At 46.9% G+C, this 17,000-nt stretch overlaps 1 protein-coding gene across 1 annotated transcript in view; it reads left to right on the top strand.

The window, feature by feature from the left end:
• Positions 1 to 17,000, top strand: part of PREX1 (phosphatidylinositol-3,4,5-trisphosphate dependent Rac exchange factor 1) — a 166,599-nt gene that overhangs the window by 111,825 nt on the left and 37,774 nt on the right. The window contains exons 15-16 of the mRNA XM_069750829.1: positions 1,905 to 1,977; positions 15,368 to 15,498. Coding sequence (XP_069606930.1) covers positions 1,905 to 1,977; positions 15,368 to 15,498 — 204 coding nt within the window. The remainder of the gene's footprint in view (positions 1 to 1,904; positions 1,978 to 15,367; positions 15,499 to 17,000) is intronic.

Consider the following 17,000-nt stretch of genomic DNA (forward strand, 5'->3'; position numbering starts at 1 on the left):
TCAGGTGACTGGTCTCTGTATTATATACTCTCCCAGGTGACTGGTCTCTGTATTATAATCTAGCACAGGTGACTGGTCTCTGTATTATATACTATCCCAGGTGACTGATCTCTGTATTATATACTAGCCCAGGTGACTGGTCTCTGTATTATAATCTAGCACAGGTGACTGGTCTCTGTATTATTTACTATCCCAGGTAACTGGTCTCTGTATTATATACGAGCCCAGGTGACTGGTCTCTGTATTATATACTAGCCCAGGTGACTGGTCTCTGTATTATATACTAGCCCAGGTGACTGGTCTCTGTATTATATACTAGCCCAGGTGACTGGTCTCTGTATTATATACTAGCCCAGGTGACTGGTCTCTGTATTATATACTAGCTCAGGTGACTGGTCTCTGTATTATATACTAGCCCAGGTGACTGGTCTCTGTATTATATACTAGCCCAGGTGACTGGTCTCTGTATTATACACTAGCCCAGGTGACTGGTCTCTGTATTATATACTAGCCCAGGTGACTGGTCTCTGTATTATTTACTATCCCAGGTGACTGGTCTCTGTATTATATACTATCCCAGGTGACTGGTCTCTGTATTATATACTAGCCCAGGTGACTGGTCTCTGTATTATATACTAGCCCAGGTGACTGGTCTCTGTATTATACACTAGCCCAGGTGACTGGTCTCTGTATTATATACTAGCCCAAGTGACTGGTCTCTGTATTATTTACTATCCCAGGTGACTGGTCTCTGTAATATACACTAGCCCAGGTGACTGGTCTCTGTATTATATACTAGCCCAGGTGACTGGTCTCTGTATTATATACTAACCCAGGTGACTGGTCTCTGTATTATACACTAGCCCAGGTGACTGGTCTCTGTATTATATACTAGCCCAGGTGACTGGTCTCTGTATTATATACTAGCCCAGGTGACTGGTCTCTGTATTATACACTAGCCCAGGTGACTGGTCTCTGTATTATATACTAGCCCATGTGACTGGTCTCTGTATTATATACTAGCCCAGGTAACTGGTCTCTGTATTATTTACTATCCCAGGTGACTGGTCTCTGTATTATATACTAGCCCAGGTGACTGGTCTCTGTATTATATACTAGCCCAGGTAACTGGTCTCTGTATTATTTACTATCCCAGGTGACTGGTCTCTGTATTATATACTAGCCCAGGTGACTGATCTCTGTATTATATACTAGCCCAGGTGACTGATCTCTGTATTATATACTAGCCCAGGTGACTGGTCTCTATTATATACTAACCCTCTGTATTATATACTAGTTTCAGGTAACTGATGCTTGCTAGCTTTCTTGTCTGCTCTGTCTCTGCTCATTTCATCGTCTCCTTTGCCACTATCTTGTGATTTTTATTTTTATTTTCCATCTTTCTTCCTGAACTTTTATAAACAATGAATTTGATTTGAACTTTAACTTTTGCCAGTTTTCCAAATATCACAATTTTGGCCTCAGAGTTATAGACGTGAGTGGTGATGGCTGACTCCTCTGGGACCCTCACATCTGTGAGGCCAGAGACGCGCTCCTTGCGAGAACATGCTCAGGATAATCATGTCAGACTTGGCTTCCATCTTTTCTTCAGTTCTTTCATCCACCACGTTCAGTAGCAGCTTCTCTGCTCATATTTTGTGTATTTGGCTGCTGCACCCGAGCTGCTCAACCCAACAATGGCCATAATTGCCTTCATCACAAAGTCTATGAATAGTCATCTGTCGGGCACAGCCATGCTTCCAGCAAGATGGGGAAAGGCACAGAAATAGGAGTGACAGATTTGTAATCATTGCTGGCTTGCTTTAAGCATGTGGGCTGTTATGTGGACGTTATGCGCTCCATGTTTGTCCTTCTGTAATAATAAGACACTATTTTTCTTCCAGGGAGATTTTCAGACGAGAGAAGAAGCAGTCGCTCTTGGTGTTGGGCTCTGCAACAATGGATTCATGCATCATGGTAATTATGCTGACTTTTAGTTGGAATTTGGATTGCACCAGTGTACTAATATACCGTACTGCAATATCTCCTATCAGCCCGCATCTATGCTCTGGATTGATTGGTCATGTCTGCTCCGCATAAACAGACATAATCAATCGATCCTGCACATGCTCTATCATCCCCCTTGAAGTCCTCAGCGTTCTCGGGCTGAATCACTCGTCCCTGATCATAGTATACAGGTTTTATGTAACCAGCAGATACATTCTTGCTCATCGTTATTGTTACCCACAAAGTTTAAGTACATAATGTGGAATATCTCCTGAAAAAATGAATCAAGTAAACCAGTATTTTTGTATAGAGCACTCGTGTTAATTACAAAAGAGCAAATGATAAACAATAATTTAAAACAAAAAACAATGGGAGGTGTAGTGCAGTGGGGTTGGAGCAGTGTGACAGACAGGCAAGGACCACAGGAAAGTTCACAGCAAACGTGTTTAATTGTCCAAACTCATTGAGTGTACAGCATGCGGTATCCTCCGGATCGCAGCCGGGAAACAAGACAGTATCACACTGCGGGGTGCGGTGCCAGGAGCTCCTTCTGCTGGTTCTGTGCTACCTCACACAGATGGAGCTTCTGCAGAGCCGACTGCTCCACAGATTGCTAAATCCAAACTGACACACCCAAACCCTTCCTGCAGGCATTTTTTACTCTGGAATCTGTGGCCAAATAACACCAGTCGCTGCCTCATATACCATTTCCCCACCCCCCCCGTTCAAACTTGTGTGGCTGAATATTTGTAAATTTTCCTGTGACTTTCCCGCCCGATGTTCCACGGTAAAATTTAAATTTTGCAGACAGGAACCATCGGGTGACCCGCACATTTCTCTCTTTGGGTTTCCTCATCCAGACCTAGGGTGAATGATCTGTTAGTAGTGATGAGCTAATATACTCGTTACTCAAGATTTCCCGAGCCTGCTCGGGTGTCCACCGAGTATTTTTTAGTGCTCGGAAATTTAGTTTTCCTCACCTCAGCTGAATGATTTACATCTGTTAGCCAGCATAAGTACATGTGGGGGTTGCTAGAGAATCCCCACATGTACTTATGCTGGCTAACAAATGTAAATCATGCAGCTGAGGTGAGGAAAACTAAATCTCCGAGTACTTACAAATACTCGGAGGACACCCGAGCGTGCTCGGGAAATCTCGAGTAACGAGTATATTCGCTCATCACTATCTGTTACCAGACGAAACAATCGACCAAGCAAATAATAATTTATGGACTCCAAGACCCACTTAATGCCCAGGAACTCCTCTACGCTATAGATTTTCTCAGCCGGGGTGAGTTTCCTACTTAGGTAGGTGACCGGATCTCCTCTCCGTCCACCTACTGCGACAGGACTGCTCCTAGGCCCATGTTAGAGGCATCTGTCTGTACAATGAAAGGTTTCTGAAAGTTGGGGCTAATGAGGATGGGCTGTCCGCACATCGCCACCTTCATGGATTGGTACGCTTCCTTCACCTGGGGGTCCACCGAACTATGACCAACTTCTTTCCCTTTGAGGAGATCGTTCAGGGGTGGTGTTCTCCCTAAAAAATTGGGTATATATCTCTGGTAATACCCAATGATCCCAAGGAACGCTCTCACCTGTTTGGTGGTCACAGGTCGAGGCCATTTCTGAATGGCCTCGATTTTATTTATTTGGGGTTTAATCACCTCATGGCTGATCACAGAACCCAAGTATCGGGCTTCCTCAAGCCCTATTGCACATTTCTTGGGATTCGCCGTCAAGCCGCTGGTCTGAGCGAATCCACCACCATTTGTACCTGGGACAAGTGGGTATGACCAAACTGCTGCATGACCAGCTCTACCCTCGCCTACTGTATTCTCACCCATCCCTTGTAGATTGTGAACCTTCGCGGGCAGGGTCCTCTCTCCTCCTGTACCAGTTATGACTAGTATTGTTTAAAATTATTGTACTTGTTTTTATTATTTATACCCCTCCTTACATGTAAAGCACCATGGAATAAATGGCGCTATAACAATAAATAATAATAATAAATAATAAAGTATGCCACTCAGAACTAAAGATGATGATGTCATCTAAGTATGCGGATGCATAATTCCGATGGGAGTTCCAGCACTATATTCATTAGCCTCTGGAACGTGGCAGGGACCCCATGTAGTCCATAACGTAGTGGTAAAGACCCTCTGGTGTTATGAAGGTGTTTTTCTCCTTCGCCTCATTGGAGGACACAGACCGTGGGTGCATGCTGCTGCCAATAGGAGGCTGACACTAAGTGATACAAAAAAAGTTAGCTCCTCCCCTGCAGTATACACCTTCCTGCTGGTTCTCAGCTAATCAGTTCTTGCCTAGTGTCTGTAGGAGGTACATGGGTCTGGTTCAGGCCCCATCGTTTTTATTTTATTTTTTACTTTTCTGTAAATTTTTATTTTTTAATTAACGGCATAAAGGGGGCGACGGATTCTCTCAAGGTTCCGATCTCCCCCAAACCATCAACAGGCGAGAACGCGGAGTGTCGCCTTTTCGTACCCTCTCCTGCGACGTGGGAAGCCATGCCTGAGCTCACTTCAGGGGCGACGGTTCCTTCGGGTCCCGATCTCCCCACACCAGCAACGGGCGAGCACATGGAGTGTCGCCTCTATGTATCCTCCCCTGGAGCCAGGCCTAATGCCGGACAACTGGCCCTGTCCACCCGGGGGCTTGAACTCCGTGGATGTACAGAGGCTCCTTCTCTTCGGCGTCCGAGCAGCCCCCACTGTCCCATCACTGTTAAAGCGGATGGCACAAGGAGGCGAACGGTTCCTCTCCACCTCCCTAACAAAGGGATGATGGATTGAGGGTTATCGCTTTATCCCTGCACCGTCCACGCTGCAATACCTGACCAGCAGCAGAACAGCACAGTCATCTGCGGCGGCTCCATGCCGGGACATGCACCAATTGTGAGTGGATCCAGTCAGCGATGGGCCCCTGCAGTGGGATATTAACATGCTGACAGGCAGCCGCAGCTTCCCTGTGGCCCACCTCCCTAAGGTAACGCTCCGGCCGGCTGCAAAAATTTAGCCCCCGGCTTTGGCCGATGTGTAGGCCGCATCTTCGAAGTCGTGCCTGCACTATTGCACGCTAAGACGGCTCCGCCCTTCTTTTCTGGAGTTTTCTGTCTGGCATGGGAGCGTTCACTTTTCTTGGCCCACTGCCCCTCTATTCTACCCCTGGTATTGCTCCCGCCGGCTGCAGAAATTTAGGCCCCGACTTGGGCCTATTCATGGAAGTCACGTGGCTCCGCCCACATAGTGTCTGTGGCTCCGCACCCAAAATGGCTCCGCTCGCTCTCTGCGAGACTTTATCACCTCTGCATCTACAGGTGGCCATCTTGGTCCACTCGGCCGGCAGGGGCAATGTTTTTTTGCATTAAAGGGGCACAACGACTCTGCACCTGGGTAAGGAAGTACTGCTCTCTTCCCTCCTGTACTTACATAAATGACCCGTATTATTCCCCGGTCTTAATGGAGGCACATGACCAGTATTCCCTGGTCTTAAAGGCACATGATCAAGATTCCCTGGTCTAAAAGGCACATGACCAGCATTTCCTGGTCTTAAAGGCATTTGACTAGCATTCCCTTGTCTTAAAGGCACATGACCATTCTGAAGCTGGTCACCCTAAATTAACTCAGGAACCCCCCGCCGCCGATCCCAGCTTATTTCAGAGTACCATAGTTCCTCTGAGTGGGTTTCATCACTGCCACATCCCAGGGCTTCTCTGATCAAGAGATTGAAGCCCTCCGTGAACACTCTGTGGCTCGGAGAGCTCGCAGGACCGATATACATGGTTCCTCTCCTACATGGGAGCCGTCGGCTAGCAGGGGCCGCAAGTATTCTAGAAATGTACAGGCATGTAGAAAATTGAAGCTTCATTTCCTGATCTCCCTCACCAATGATTTCCTGAGAACAAGACTTTGATATGGATCGGATACTGCCTTGGATCTGGACTCACCAGAGCTTCAGAAAAGGATGGATTTGCCTATTTATATCATCAACCAATCTCTGTTGATTAATGAGGGCTACGGTTCTACTCTAGATCACACAGTGTCCCTCATAAGGAGACTAAACTCCCTTGCAGCGTATTTATCATTCACCCAGACTGGGAGCATCCGGATAAGCGATCCACTGGACAGAAGCCTCTGCAAGCGCGGTATCCTTTTTCAGCCAATATGCAAACACGTGGGATGTCCCCTCGACGTATATCCCCCTACGACGTGGGATGCCAAGCCTGGTCTGATTCTTAGTGGCAACGGGTCCTTTTAAAGGGCACCGATCTCCCCACACCATCAGTAGACGAGCACATAATAATAATAATAATAATCTTATTTATATAGTGTCAACATATTCCGCAGCGCTTTATAAATTATAGAGGGGACTTGTACAGACAATAGACATTACAGCATAACAGAAATACAGTTCAAAACAGATACCAAGAGGAATGAGAGCCCTGCTCGCAAGCTTAGAAACTATGAGGAAAAGGGGAGACACGAGAGGTGGATGGTAACAATTGCTTTAGTTAGTCGGACCAGCCATAGTGTAATGCTCAGGTGTTCATGTAAAGCTGCATGAACCAGTTAACTGCCTAAGTATCTAGCAGTATAGACACAGAGGGCTATTAACTGCATAAAGTGTATGAGAACATGATGCTAGGAACCCAATTATGTTTTTTTTTGTTTTTTTTTAATGGGCCACACAGGGATAGTTAGGTTAATGCGTTGAGGCGGTAGGCCAATCTGAACAAATGAGTTTTTAGGGCACGCTTAAAACTGTGGGGATTAATCGTATTAACCTAGGAAGTGCATTCCAAAGAATCGGCGCAGCACGTGTAAAGTCTTGGAGGCGGGAGTGGGAGGTTCTGATTATTGAGGATTCTAACCTGAGGTCATTAGCGGAGCGGAGGGCATGGGTAGGGTGGTAGACTGAGACCAGAGAGGATATGTAGGGTGGTGCTGAGCCACGGAGTGCTTTGTGGATGAGGGTAGTAGTTTTGTACTGGATTCTTGAGTGGATGGGTAACCGGTGTAATGACTGGCACAAGGTAGAGGCATCGGTGTAACGGCTGGTGAGGAATATGATCCTGGCTGCAGCATTCAGAACAGATTGGAGCGGGGAGAGTTTGGTAAGAGGGAGGCCGATTAGTAGAGAGTTGCAATAGTTCAGACGAGAATGAATAAGTGAAACAGTAAGAGTTTTTGCAGAGTCAAAAGTAAGAAAAGGGCGAATTCTAGAAATGTTTTTGAGATGCAGATAAGAAGAGCGAGCCAGTGATCGGATGTGGGGGGTGAATGAAAGCTCGGAATCCAGAATGACCCCAAGGCAGCGGGCATGTTGCTTTGGAGTAATGGTGGAACCGCACACGGAGATGGCAATGTCAGGCAAAGGTAGGTTAATAGAGGGAGAAAACACGAGGAGTTCAGTTTTTGACAGGTTCAGTTTCAGATAGAGGGAGGACATGATGTTAGAGACACAATCACTGGTGTTTACTTAAAAGGTCGGCGTGATAACAGGAGAAGAAGTGTATAATTGGGTGTCATCAGCATAGAGATGGTACTGGAAACCAAATCTACTGATTGTTTGTCCAATAGGGGCAGAATGCGAAGAGGAGGGGGCCTAGGACTGATCCTTGAGGAACCCCAACAGTAAGGGGAAGGTGAGAGGAGGAGGAACCAGCAAAAGATACAGTGAAGGAGGGGTCAGAGAGAGAGGAGGAGAACCAGGAGAGAACGGTGTCCTTGAGGCCGATGGAGCGGAGCATAGTGAGGAGGAGCTTATGATCCACCGTGTCGAATGCTGCGGAGAGATCCAAGAGAATTAGCATGGAGTAATGACCATTAGATTTAGCTGTTAATAGGTCATTAGAGACTTTAGTGAGGGCAGTTTCAGTAGAGTGTAAAGAGTGGAAACCAGATTGAAGAGGGTCTAGAAGAGAGTTATCTGAGAGATAGTGGGTAAGACGGGAGTGGACCAGGCACTCGAGGAGTTTAGAGATGAAAGGAAGATTAGAGACAGGTCTATAATTAGCGGCACAGTTTTGATCGAGGGATGGTTTTTTAAGTAATGGATGTATGATGGCATGCTTAAATGAGGATGGAAAAATACCGGAAGTGAGAGAAAGGTTGAATATTTTTGTTAGGTGAGAGGTGACAGCCCGGGGAAAGGGACTGGAGGAGATGTGACGGAATGGGGTCACTGGTGCAAGTGGTTGGGCGAGAAGATGCAAGGAGCCTGATTACTACTTCTTCTGTAACTGGTTCAAAGTCAGAGAGTGAACTAGATGCAGTGGGGGAGGGAGGACAGTGCATGGTATGAAGAGATTGGGAGATGATTTCCTGTCAAATGTGGTCAATTTTTTCTTTGAAGTAATTGGCCAGATCGTCAGCGCGGAGATCTGTGGTTGGGGCCTGCACTCCTGGGTTGAGTAGGGACTGGAAAGTGTCAGAGACTTTTAGGGTTATTAGACAGTGAGGTGATGAGGGTGTTGAAATAGGTTTGTTTGGAGAGGTGAATGGCAGAGTTGTATGTTTTTAGCATGAACTTATAATGGATGAAATCTTCAGGTAGATTAGATTTTCGATTTTCTCCACAGACGTTCGGCGCACCTGGAGCACCGCTGCAGGAAACGTGTTTGCAGCGTGTGCCACGGTTGTCGCCGTCTGTGCTGAGTTGTTTTATTTATAGGAGGAGCAACTTCATCCAGGGCACTTTGCAGGTTTTCATTGTAATGCTTCAGAGCAGAATCAGGACATGAGATGGAGGAGATTGGGGCCAATGAGGACTGCAATTTCCTCATAAGTTTCTGGGTGTTAATGGCCTGTATGTTTCTATAACTGTGGAAAGTGGGGGTAACCTGAGCGGGATGGCAGTTCTTGATAGAGAATGAAAGAAGGTTGTGTTCAGAGAGCGGGAGAGGGAAGTATGTGAAATCATCCACAGTGTCACCTCCATGTATACTCTTCTGCAGCCAGGCCTAATACCGGAACTAGCCCTGTCCACCCGGTGACCTGAACTCTGTGGATGTACAGTGGCACCCTTTTTTGGCGTCCAAGCACCCCCCTCTGCAACTCCACTATTTAGCAGATGATGCAAGAAGGCAGACGATCCCTCTCCACTTCCCTGTTAAGAGGGTGGTGGATCGAGGGTTCATCCTTTTTAATTCTGCACTGTCAATAGAGAGCGGAGGTAGCAAGAAACAGCTTTTCCTGACCTTCTGGATTTCAGCCGCGCATTCTGCCACTTGGCAGATTAACCGGGTATAGCCTCCTGTGGTTTTGTCTACCAGTATTCCTGCTGGATGGGTCATCAATTAAAATTACAACGGACTGTCAGATAGCAAATCTGGTTCGGTCCGTCTTGCAGCCTCGAGTTGTGTTCTACCCTTCCTTAGCCACCGCATGGGTTGCTCGAGCAGTGGTCTCCTGGTTGGAGACCTTAACTACTTTGATTCACATCAGTAACCTTTTCCTGAATACAGTACAGCTGGTCAATCAAAATTTCTTGAGCAGGAGACTAGCTGGTTCACGCCTCTCAGATGCAGCTAGTTGCGCGGCGCTGTCAGCAGCAAATGCCATTACACCCAGAAGGGCATTATAGCTCAGAGTATGGAAGCGTACTCTGCGTTCAAAAAGCCTCTGACATCACTCCCCAGGATTGCATGTTTCCTACAGACCCAACCAGCATTGGAAGAATTGTCCAGGACAGTCTAGAACTAAGGGATCTTGGTTCCAAAAAGGGGGACCGAAAAATAAGACTGATCCTGGACCTCAAACTTTTACCAAGCTGGACATGGTCGTCCTCCTTGGATGGAGTTCCTCCGCTCAGCCATTACTTCAATGGGAAAAAGGGTGGATTTTCTGGCATCCACCAACATTCGGGATGCTTACCCTCACATTCCTATTTTCCCCTCTTCAAAAATTCCTTCACTTTTCCATTCGCAAACAACATTTTCAAGTCACGACTTTGTACTTCGGCCTTGCTGTCATGTTCCTCTTGCACCCTAGAGGCGTGGTCGTCCTACCCTATCCGATCGACTTTCTAGCCGCTCTTCCAGGACTACACTGAATCGTCTATATCAATTGCTATACCCTCTCTCTCCTGGGCTGGCAGCTTCATCTAGGCAGGTTTTTCCTCTTTTCCAGTCAAGCAGATATCCTTTTTGAGGATGATCCTGTACACTTCCAGAGGGTTGCTATTTCTCCCTTGAGACAAGGCCGTGGCCCTTCAACTCAGAACTCACTTACTTGATGAATCATTCAATTCGATTTGCTGGGAGGGTCATGAGGAAAAAAGGTGACAGCGATGGAAGCTGTTTCCTTCGCTCCGTTCGTTTTCTGTAGGTCAAACAGGCTTTCAGAGGATAGTCTCTGAGCTTCTTCCTCATCCAGGGGAGTTCCTTCCGGTTCAATGATTATTAGTGACTACCGATGCCAGCCTTCTTCTCCTGATCTTTGTTCTGGGGATCTGAACAATATGGCTAGTCCTACAGCAGCGCCTCTGCCTTCTGTTGGGTCACCCCATCCGAATTCAATTGGATAATGCCGTGGCTGTGCCATACGTCAATCATCTAGCAGGTACCCTCGGTCAGGCAGCATGGACGAGGTACCTCACATTCTCTGAAGGGCCAAGATCTATCATTCGGTGATCTCGGCAGTACAAATCCCAGGAGTAGATCTCTAGGCGGTAGACTTCCTCAGCCATCATGGTCCCGCCTCAAGTGAGTGGGAGCTTCTCCCGGAAGTCTTCCATCAGATCTGTCATCACTGGGGCAATCCAGATGTAGATCAGATGGCTTCCAGACTGAACGCCAATGTACTCGTGTTCATCGTTAGGCCTCAAGATCCAAAAGCCATTGCAGTGAATACTCTGGTTCTTCCGTGGTACCAGTTTCCATAACCCCCTCCCCCCCCCCCTTCCCCTACTTCCGAGAGTCATTTGGAAGCAAGAAGGCCCCCAGTGGTCCTGAGAGATCTGCACGGACCACGTTAGGTTTTTTGTTTGCGGAGCTAGTACTTTTTCTGACTTAATGCAACGAAACTGCAAGTAGGGACTTTCTCGCAGGGAGTTTTCACATGTGTTCCTTCCCTTTCACATACCACTATATCTTTGGGACCTTAAAGGGAACCTGTCACCCTTCCCCCCAGGCGTTTTTCACTGAAGGTGCCACCTTGTGCTGCACTAATGCTGCATGTTGTCAAGGTGGCTCTTTTAGTTGGTGTCCCTGTCAATGCTGAAATAATCATTTTAATAATTTGTCCCTCATACCTCTATTTTGTCAGGGGGGCATGTCTTCCCCCCTGACACAAACTCCTCCCAGCCATCACTCAGGGCCTCCGGGCACCGCCTCCATTTCCTTCATGAACGTCCCCGGCGCCTGCGCTGTAAGTTCGAAGGGCAGAGCAAACTGCACATGCCCGAAGAAGAAAAAAAATGGTCCTGGGAGTCTTACAGTAGACTCCTTTTTTTGATTCGGACATACTTTACTATCAGGGAAGGTCGCCCCTTTTTTTTTTCTCTGCGATCTCGTCATTCTGACAAGTCTTCGGAGCTAGACGCTCTGTTCTTTCAGACTTTTTTCCTTATTACCATCAAGGCAAGGTTGTCCTCAGGCCATCTCCGTCCCTTGTTACCATGGTGGTATTGTATTCCCAATGTTACAAGGGCATCGTTCTTCCCTCATCTCTTTCGGCACCAGTCCATAAAACGGGAGGGATGGGTTCTCCATATTCTGGAAGAAGTGAGTGCTCTGAGTAGGTACGTATCGTGCACGGCGTCCATCCGAAGGTTGGGCACCTTATTTGGGCTTCCTGACGGTCAGAGGAAGGCTTCCTGACAATTACAGGAAGGGTTTAGCCATTTCATCGGCCATGTTAGCCTGGTGGATTCGTTACACCATCCAAGAGTCCTTCTGGGTTCGACGTCAGCCTAACTCGACTCCACTTTGTCGATTTCTTGGGCTCTTGGCACCAGGCATCGGTAAAGCACCGATGAGGCTCAGTGACAATGTCATGCTAGATGACAGAGTTGCGACCGGGTAATACCAAGAATACGTCCGTATTCTCATGTACCAATTTCCACACCTTTCGCTACTGTTGTTTCGAGAGGGTGCCTCCTATTTTTACCTCGGTCTCTGTCCGGACCGACATCAGAGGGTCCCCAGATGACCTGTCGGGAGTCACTTCCGTAAGCATACACTCCTGGTCCTTCCACGCTTTCAACAAATTTACATGATATAACTGTTCCTTTTCCCAGGCTGGTAACCTCAGTAGCTTACTTCCCCCACTTTTTCCCGAACTTCATACTGCCCTTGCCTGTTGGCCATAAGCTTCCTCTCAGTGGTGAGCACCAAAACCAACATCCGATCTCCTGCTTTAAAGGACAGGCTGTGGCCTTTTTGTTATATACGCGTCCTTGCGCTGCCTGAGCACCCATCAAATACTCTTTTACAATAGGCCTGACCGCTGCAATTCGATCCTGCATATTAATCCAAAAGCAAAGAAAAACGGGACCGCATTAACAGCTGGTTCTATCACCTGGATGAATTGAATGTGACTCAGATACCAAGAAGCTAAATTGAATATCAGGTGCTCACACTGAAAATAAGTCCAAATCACCGCTGCATGTAGATCACAAGGAACCTCACCTGGAGGAGGAACTTTTTCACCACCTGTAGAAGAAGCAAAAGATTTAAACAAATAGATTTTTCTTAATGCTTTATCTACACGCAGCAGCGATCCTGCATATTGGTCTCTTGCTCAACGACACTCTTTTTTTCTCTGTGATCTTGTCATCCTGATGAGTCTTCAGAGCTTGCCACTCTGTTCTTTGACTTTTTTCCTTATTATCATCAGGGCAAGGTTGTCCTCAGGCCATCCCTTTCCCTCGTTACCAAGGTGGTATTGTATTCCCACTTTTACAGGGGCATCGTCCTTCCCTCATCTCTTTCAGCTCCAGTGGACAAAACGGAATGGGTTCCCCATAATCTGGACGAAGTGAGTGCTCCGAGTAGGTATGTATCGAGGACGGCGTCCTTCTGAAGGTTGGACACGTTATTTGGGCTTCCTGACGTTAAGAAGGAGGCTTCCTGACGGTTACAGGAAGGGTTTAACTGTTTCATCGGCAATGTTAGCCTGGTGGATTTGTTTCACCATTCAGGAGTCCGTCTGTGTTAGATGTCAGCCTATCGCCCTGTCTATCGAGGGATCTAGGCACCAGACGTCGGCAAGCATGCCTGAAAGCTTGCGGATTCGTTCAGTCCGCATGCATTCTTGAAGCATTATAATTCCCACACTTCCACAGATGTGAGTCTGAGCAGGCGGACTCTGCAGGCCGCGGTGGCGCACTTGTAACTAGCGGTTACACAGGGCCTGATCAGATGTTGTCCCCACCCAGGGACTGCTTTGGGACGTCCCACTGTCTGTGTCCCCCAATGAGGCGAAGGAGAAATAGGGATTTTTGTGTACTCACAGTAAAATCCTTTTCTCCGAGCCATTCATTGGGGGACACAGCTCCCACCCTGTTATTAGCTTGTGCTTGTTTTATAATTTGACATGCTATACTCTCATATATAATATGACATGCTATACGCTCATATGTTGTTATTGATCTCCTACTGCTTTTGCACCGAACTGGTTAGCTGAGAGCCAGCAGGAAGGTGTATACTGCAGGGGAGGAGCTAACTTTCTTTGTATCACTTAGTGTCAGCCTCCTAGTGGCATCAGCATACACCCACGGTCTGTGTCCCCCAATGAGTGGCTCGGAGAAAAGGATTTCGTGGTGGGTACACAAAAATCCCTATATTAGCAAACACAAGATTTCCAAAGGGTATAAGGCCATCTCTAAAGACCTTGGTATTCCAGTTTCAACAGTGTGAAATGTTATTAAGAAGTTTGCCAAACATGTAACCGTCAAGAACCCCTCTGGATGTGGAGGAAAGAAGAAAATTAACGAGGTTTTCGAAAGTTGGTGAATGGTGGAAAAAACATCACGACAAACATCAAAGACCTGAAGGCCAACCTCGAACAGTCTGGGGACATGGTTTCAACAAATACCATACGCCGCATAGTAAACCAAGCACAGCTTTATGGATGAATGCCAAGGAATAAACCATTGCTGAAGAAAAGACATAAAAAGGAACAACTGATCTTTGCCAAAGAGTACTTTGACAAACCACAATCCTTATGGGAAAATGTTCTGTGAACAGATGAATAAAAATAGAGCTTTGCAATGCAAAGCAACAGTTTCTTTACAGATGGCACAATGAAGCTTATAAGAAAAAGAACATCCTACCAACTGTTAAGCAAGGTGGAGGATCCATAATGCTGTAGGGTTGCTTCGCTGCATCTGGTACTGGAAACCTTAACCATATCACAGAAATCATTAAATCAGAGAATTATCAAGAGATTTTAAAGCGAAACATTCAAACCCAGTGTAAGAAAACTTGATTTAAGTCGAAGAGCATAGGTCTTCAGGCAAGACAATGACCAAAAGCACACATTCAAAAATCATCTGAATCCCACTGAAATCTTTGGGGGGAGCTGAAATCTGCCATTGGGAAAATTCAGTTGAAAAACAATGTTTTAAATGTTTTATTGTTGTATTACTTTGGACCACTAATTATAAAATTCTGAGGATATCACTTTGGTACATGTTCCATTTATTTCCGAAGATATTGTAGAGTCTATATAAAAAAAAAATTAAGGGGTGCCAATAATAGTGAGCAGCACTGTAGATTTTACCTGTATAATGATGTTGGAGTAACAGGGCAGACACAGACAGGAGAGAGCCCCTGTGCAAGAATCATATAGGGGCTCTTTGTCGACCTTTAGCTTGTCATAATATGCCCATAAATATGTCTGTGATAGAAACTGCTTGCTGATTTGGAGCTGGAGGTGGCCCCCTTGCCTTCTGGGCTTTTAGTTCGCTCCTAGGGGTAGGAGCGGGGGGCATGTGAAGGGGTGCGCCTTCTCCCACGTAATTGGGATGAGGCTGCAATGCGTTACTTACCGGTCACTGTCTGTGCTTCTCGGCCATGGCTGTCGGGTCTCCCCTCTTATTATGGCCGTTGTGTTATTGGGAGACACTGAGTGCTGTCAGCTGCCCACCACATACCCTGTAATTTCCTTTATGATGAGTAGTGCAGCTGTGTGAGCTCAGGAGACATTACACCCTTTCCCAGAATACTATAAAGTCCCTTCCATGGATTCCCACAATACAATGAGGACTTTGTGGTTTTTTTTGTGTGTTTGTTTGTTTTTTTGTCTCCATGTATAACTTGTTGCTCATCTGTTTCCCTTTGCCTCTCTTGTTTGCTATTTCTCACCTTCCCTCTCTTTTTATTTCTCCGTTTTAGTGTTGGAGAAGAGCGAGTTCAAAGATGAGTCGCAGTTCTTTCGGTTTCACGCTGATGAGGAGATCGAAGGAACCAAGAACAAGAAGAACGACTTTAAACTCCTGGAGAACATCATGGCCAAGACTCTGCTGGTGAGAACGTGGTGGTCAGCAGCACAAGGGCAGGCATGATTTACAGGTCTCCATGCATCTGACACACGGCGTTCAGAAGATACCGATGTATAAGGGATGGAGAGAATCTTGACCTAATGCATAAGTGGCCCTGTGTGATCTTGGCTGTGTGTGTGCAGCCTCAGTCGTGTGTGAGATGTGTGTGAACTGTGACCTTGGCCATGTGTGAAATGCAGAGCATTCCCTGATGATGGCGACCCCAAATAAGGAACAGGATGTGATAAATGGCTTTGCATTTGCCATAAGTAGGTCCCAGGGCCCCGCGTCCTCTACATTTTGTACACCTCATAGTGTCCTATGTGAACATAAATACATCTGCTGTGCTCACACATTCCTCACCGCTCTGAGACCGCCAGCACAGGAATAGAAACAACCCTCCCCCGATCTCTGAACTGAAAACAGTAATCACACACTGTCCAGAGTTATGAGAGGTCAACCAGGGAGATTATCACTTGGACAGGTTAGAGAGAACAGATTGTTGGCTCTAGCGGACAGGGATGGTGGGTGTGATAAAAGGAGATTATAATTCGAGCTCCTGGGGACAAAGATGATAGGAGTGATGCATAACGTGATATAAAGATTAAATTGTGAGCTCCTGGGGACAGAGATTGTGTGATAATCCACCCAAACACCTCGCTTGGCCGAGCTTTCCTGTGTTCTCTATGAGAAAATCGTGTCAGCCGTCTTTCATAGAAAATGAGATTGACAAGTCCGAAATCGGACATTCACAATCAATATCTCTCCCGCCCATCACTCGCCCGGTGCCCCCATACACGTTAGAGTGTCAGCTGGACCTTTCAATGTCTGTGAGTTCTGCAGACATTAGTCCAATGTGTAGTGGGCCCTTTAAGGTACCGTCACACTAGACGATATCGCTAGCGATCCGTGACGTTGCAGCGTCCTCGCTAGCGATATCGTCCAGTGTGACAGGCAGCAGCGATCAGGCCCCTGCTGTGCTGTCGCTGGTCGGGGAAGAAAGTCCAGAACTTTATTTGGTCGCTGGACTCCCCGTAGACATCGCTGAATCGGCGTGTGTGACACCGATTCAGCGATGTCTTCACTGGTAACCAGGGTAAACATCGGGTAACTAAGCGCAGGGCCGCGCTTAGTAACCCAATGTTTACCCTGGTTACCATCCTAAAAGTAAAAAAAACAAACACTACATACTTACCTACAGCCGTCTGTCCTCCAGCGCTGTGCTCTGCTCTCCTCCTGTACTGGCTGTGAGCGTCGGTCAGCCGGAAAGCAGAGCGGTGACGTCACCGCTCTGCTTTCCGGCCGCTGTGCTCACACAGACAGTACAGGAGGAGTGCAGAGCACAGCGCTGGAGGACAGACGGCTGTAGGTAAGTATGTACTGTTTGTTTGTTTTTTACTTTTAGGATGGTAACCAGGGTAAACATCGGGTTACTAAGCGCAGCCCTGCGGTTAGTTACCCGATGTTTACCCTGGTTACCGGCATCG

This window comes from Ranitomeya imitator, chromosome 2 (assembly GCF_032444005.1).
Source record: "Ranitomeya imitator isolate aRanImi1 chromosome 2, aRanImi1.pri, whole genome shotgun sequence".
NCBI classification, from domain to species: Eukaryota; Metazoa; Chordata; class Amphibia; order Anura; family Dendrobatidae; genus Ranitomeya; species Ranitomeya imitator.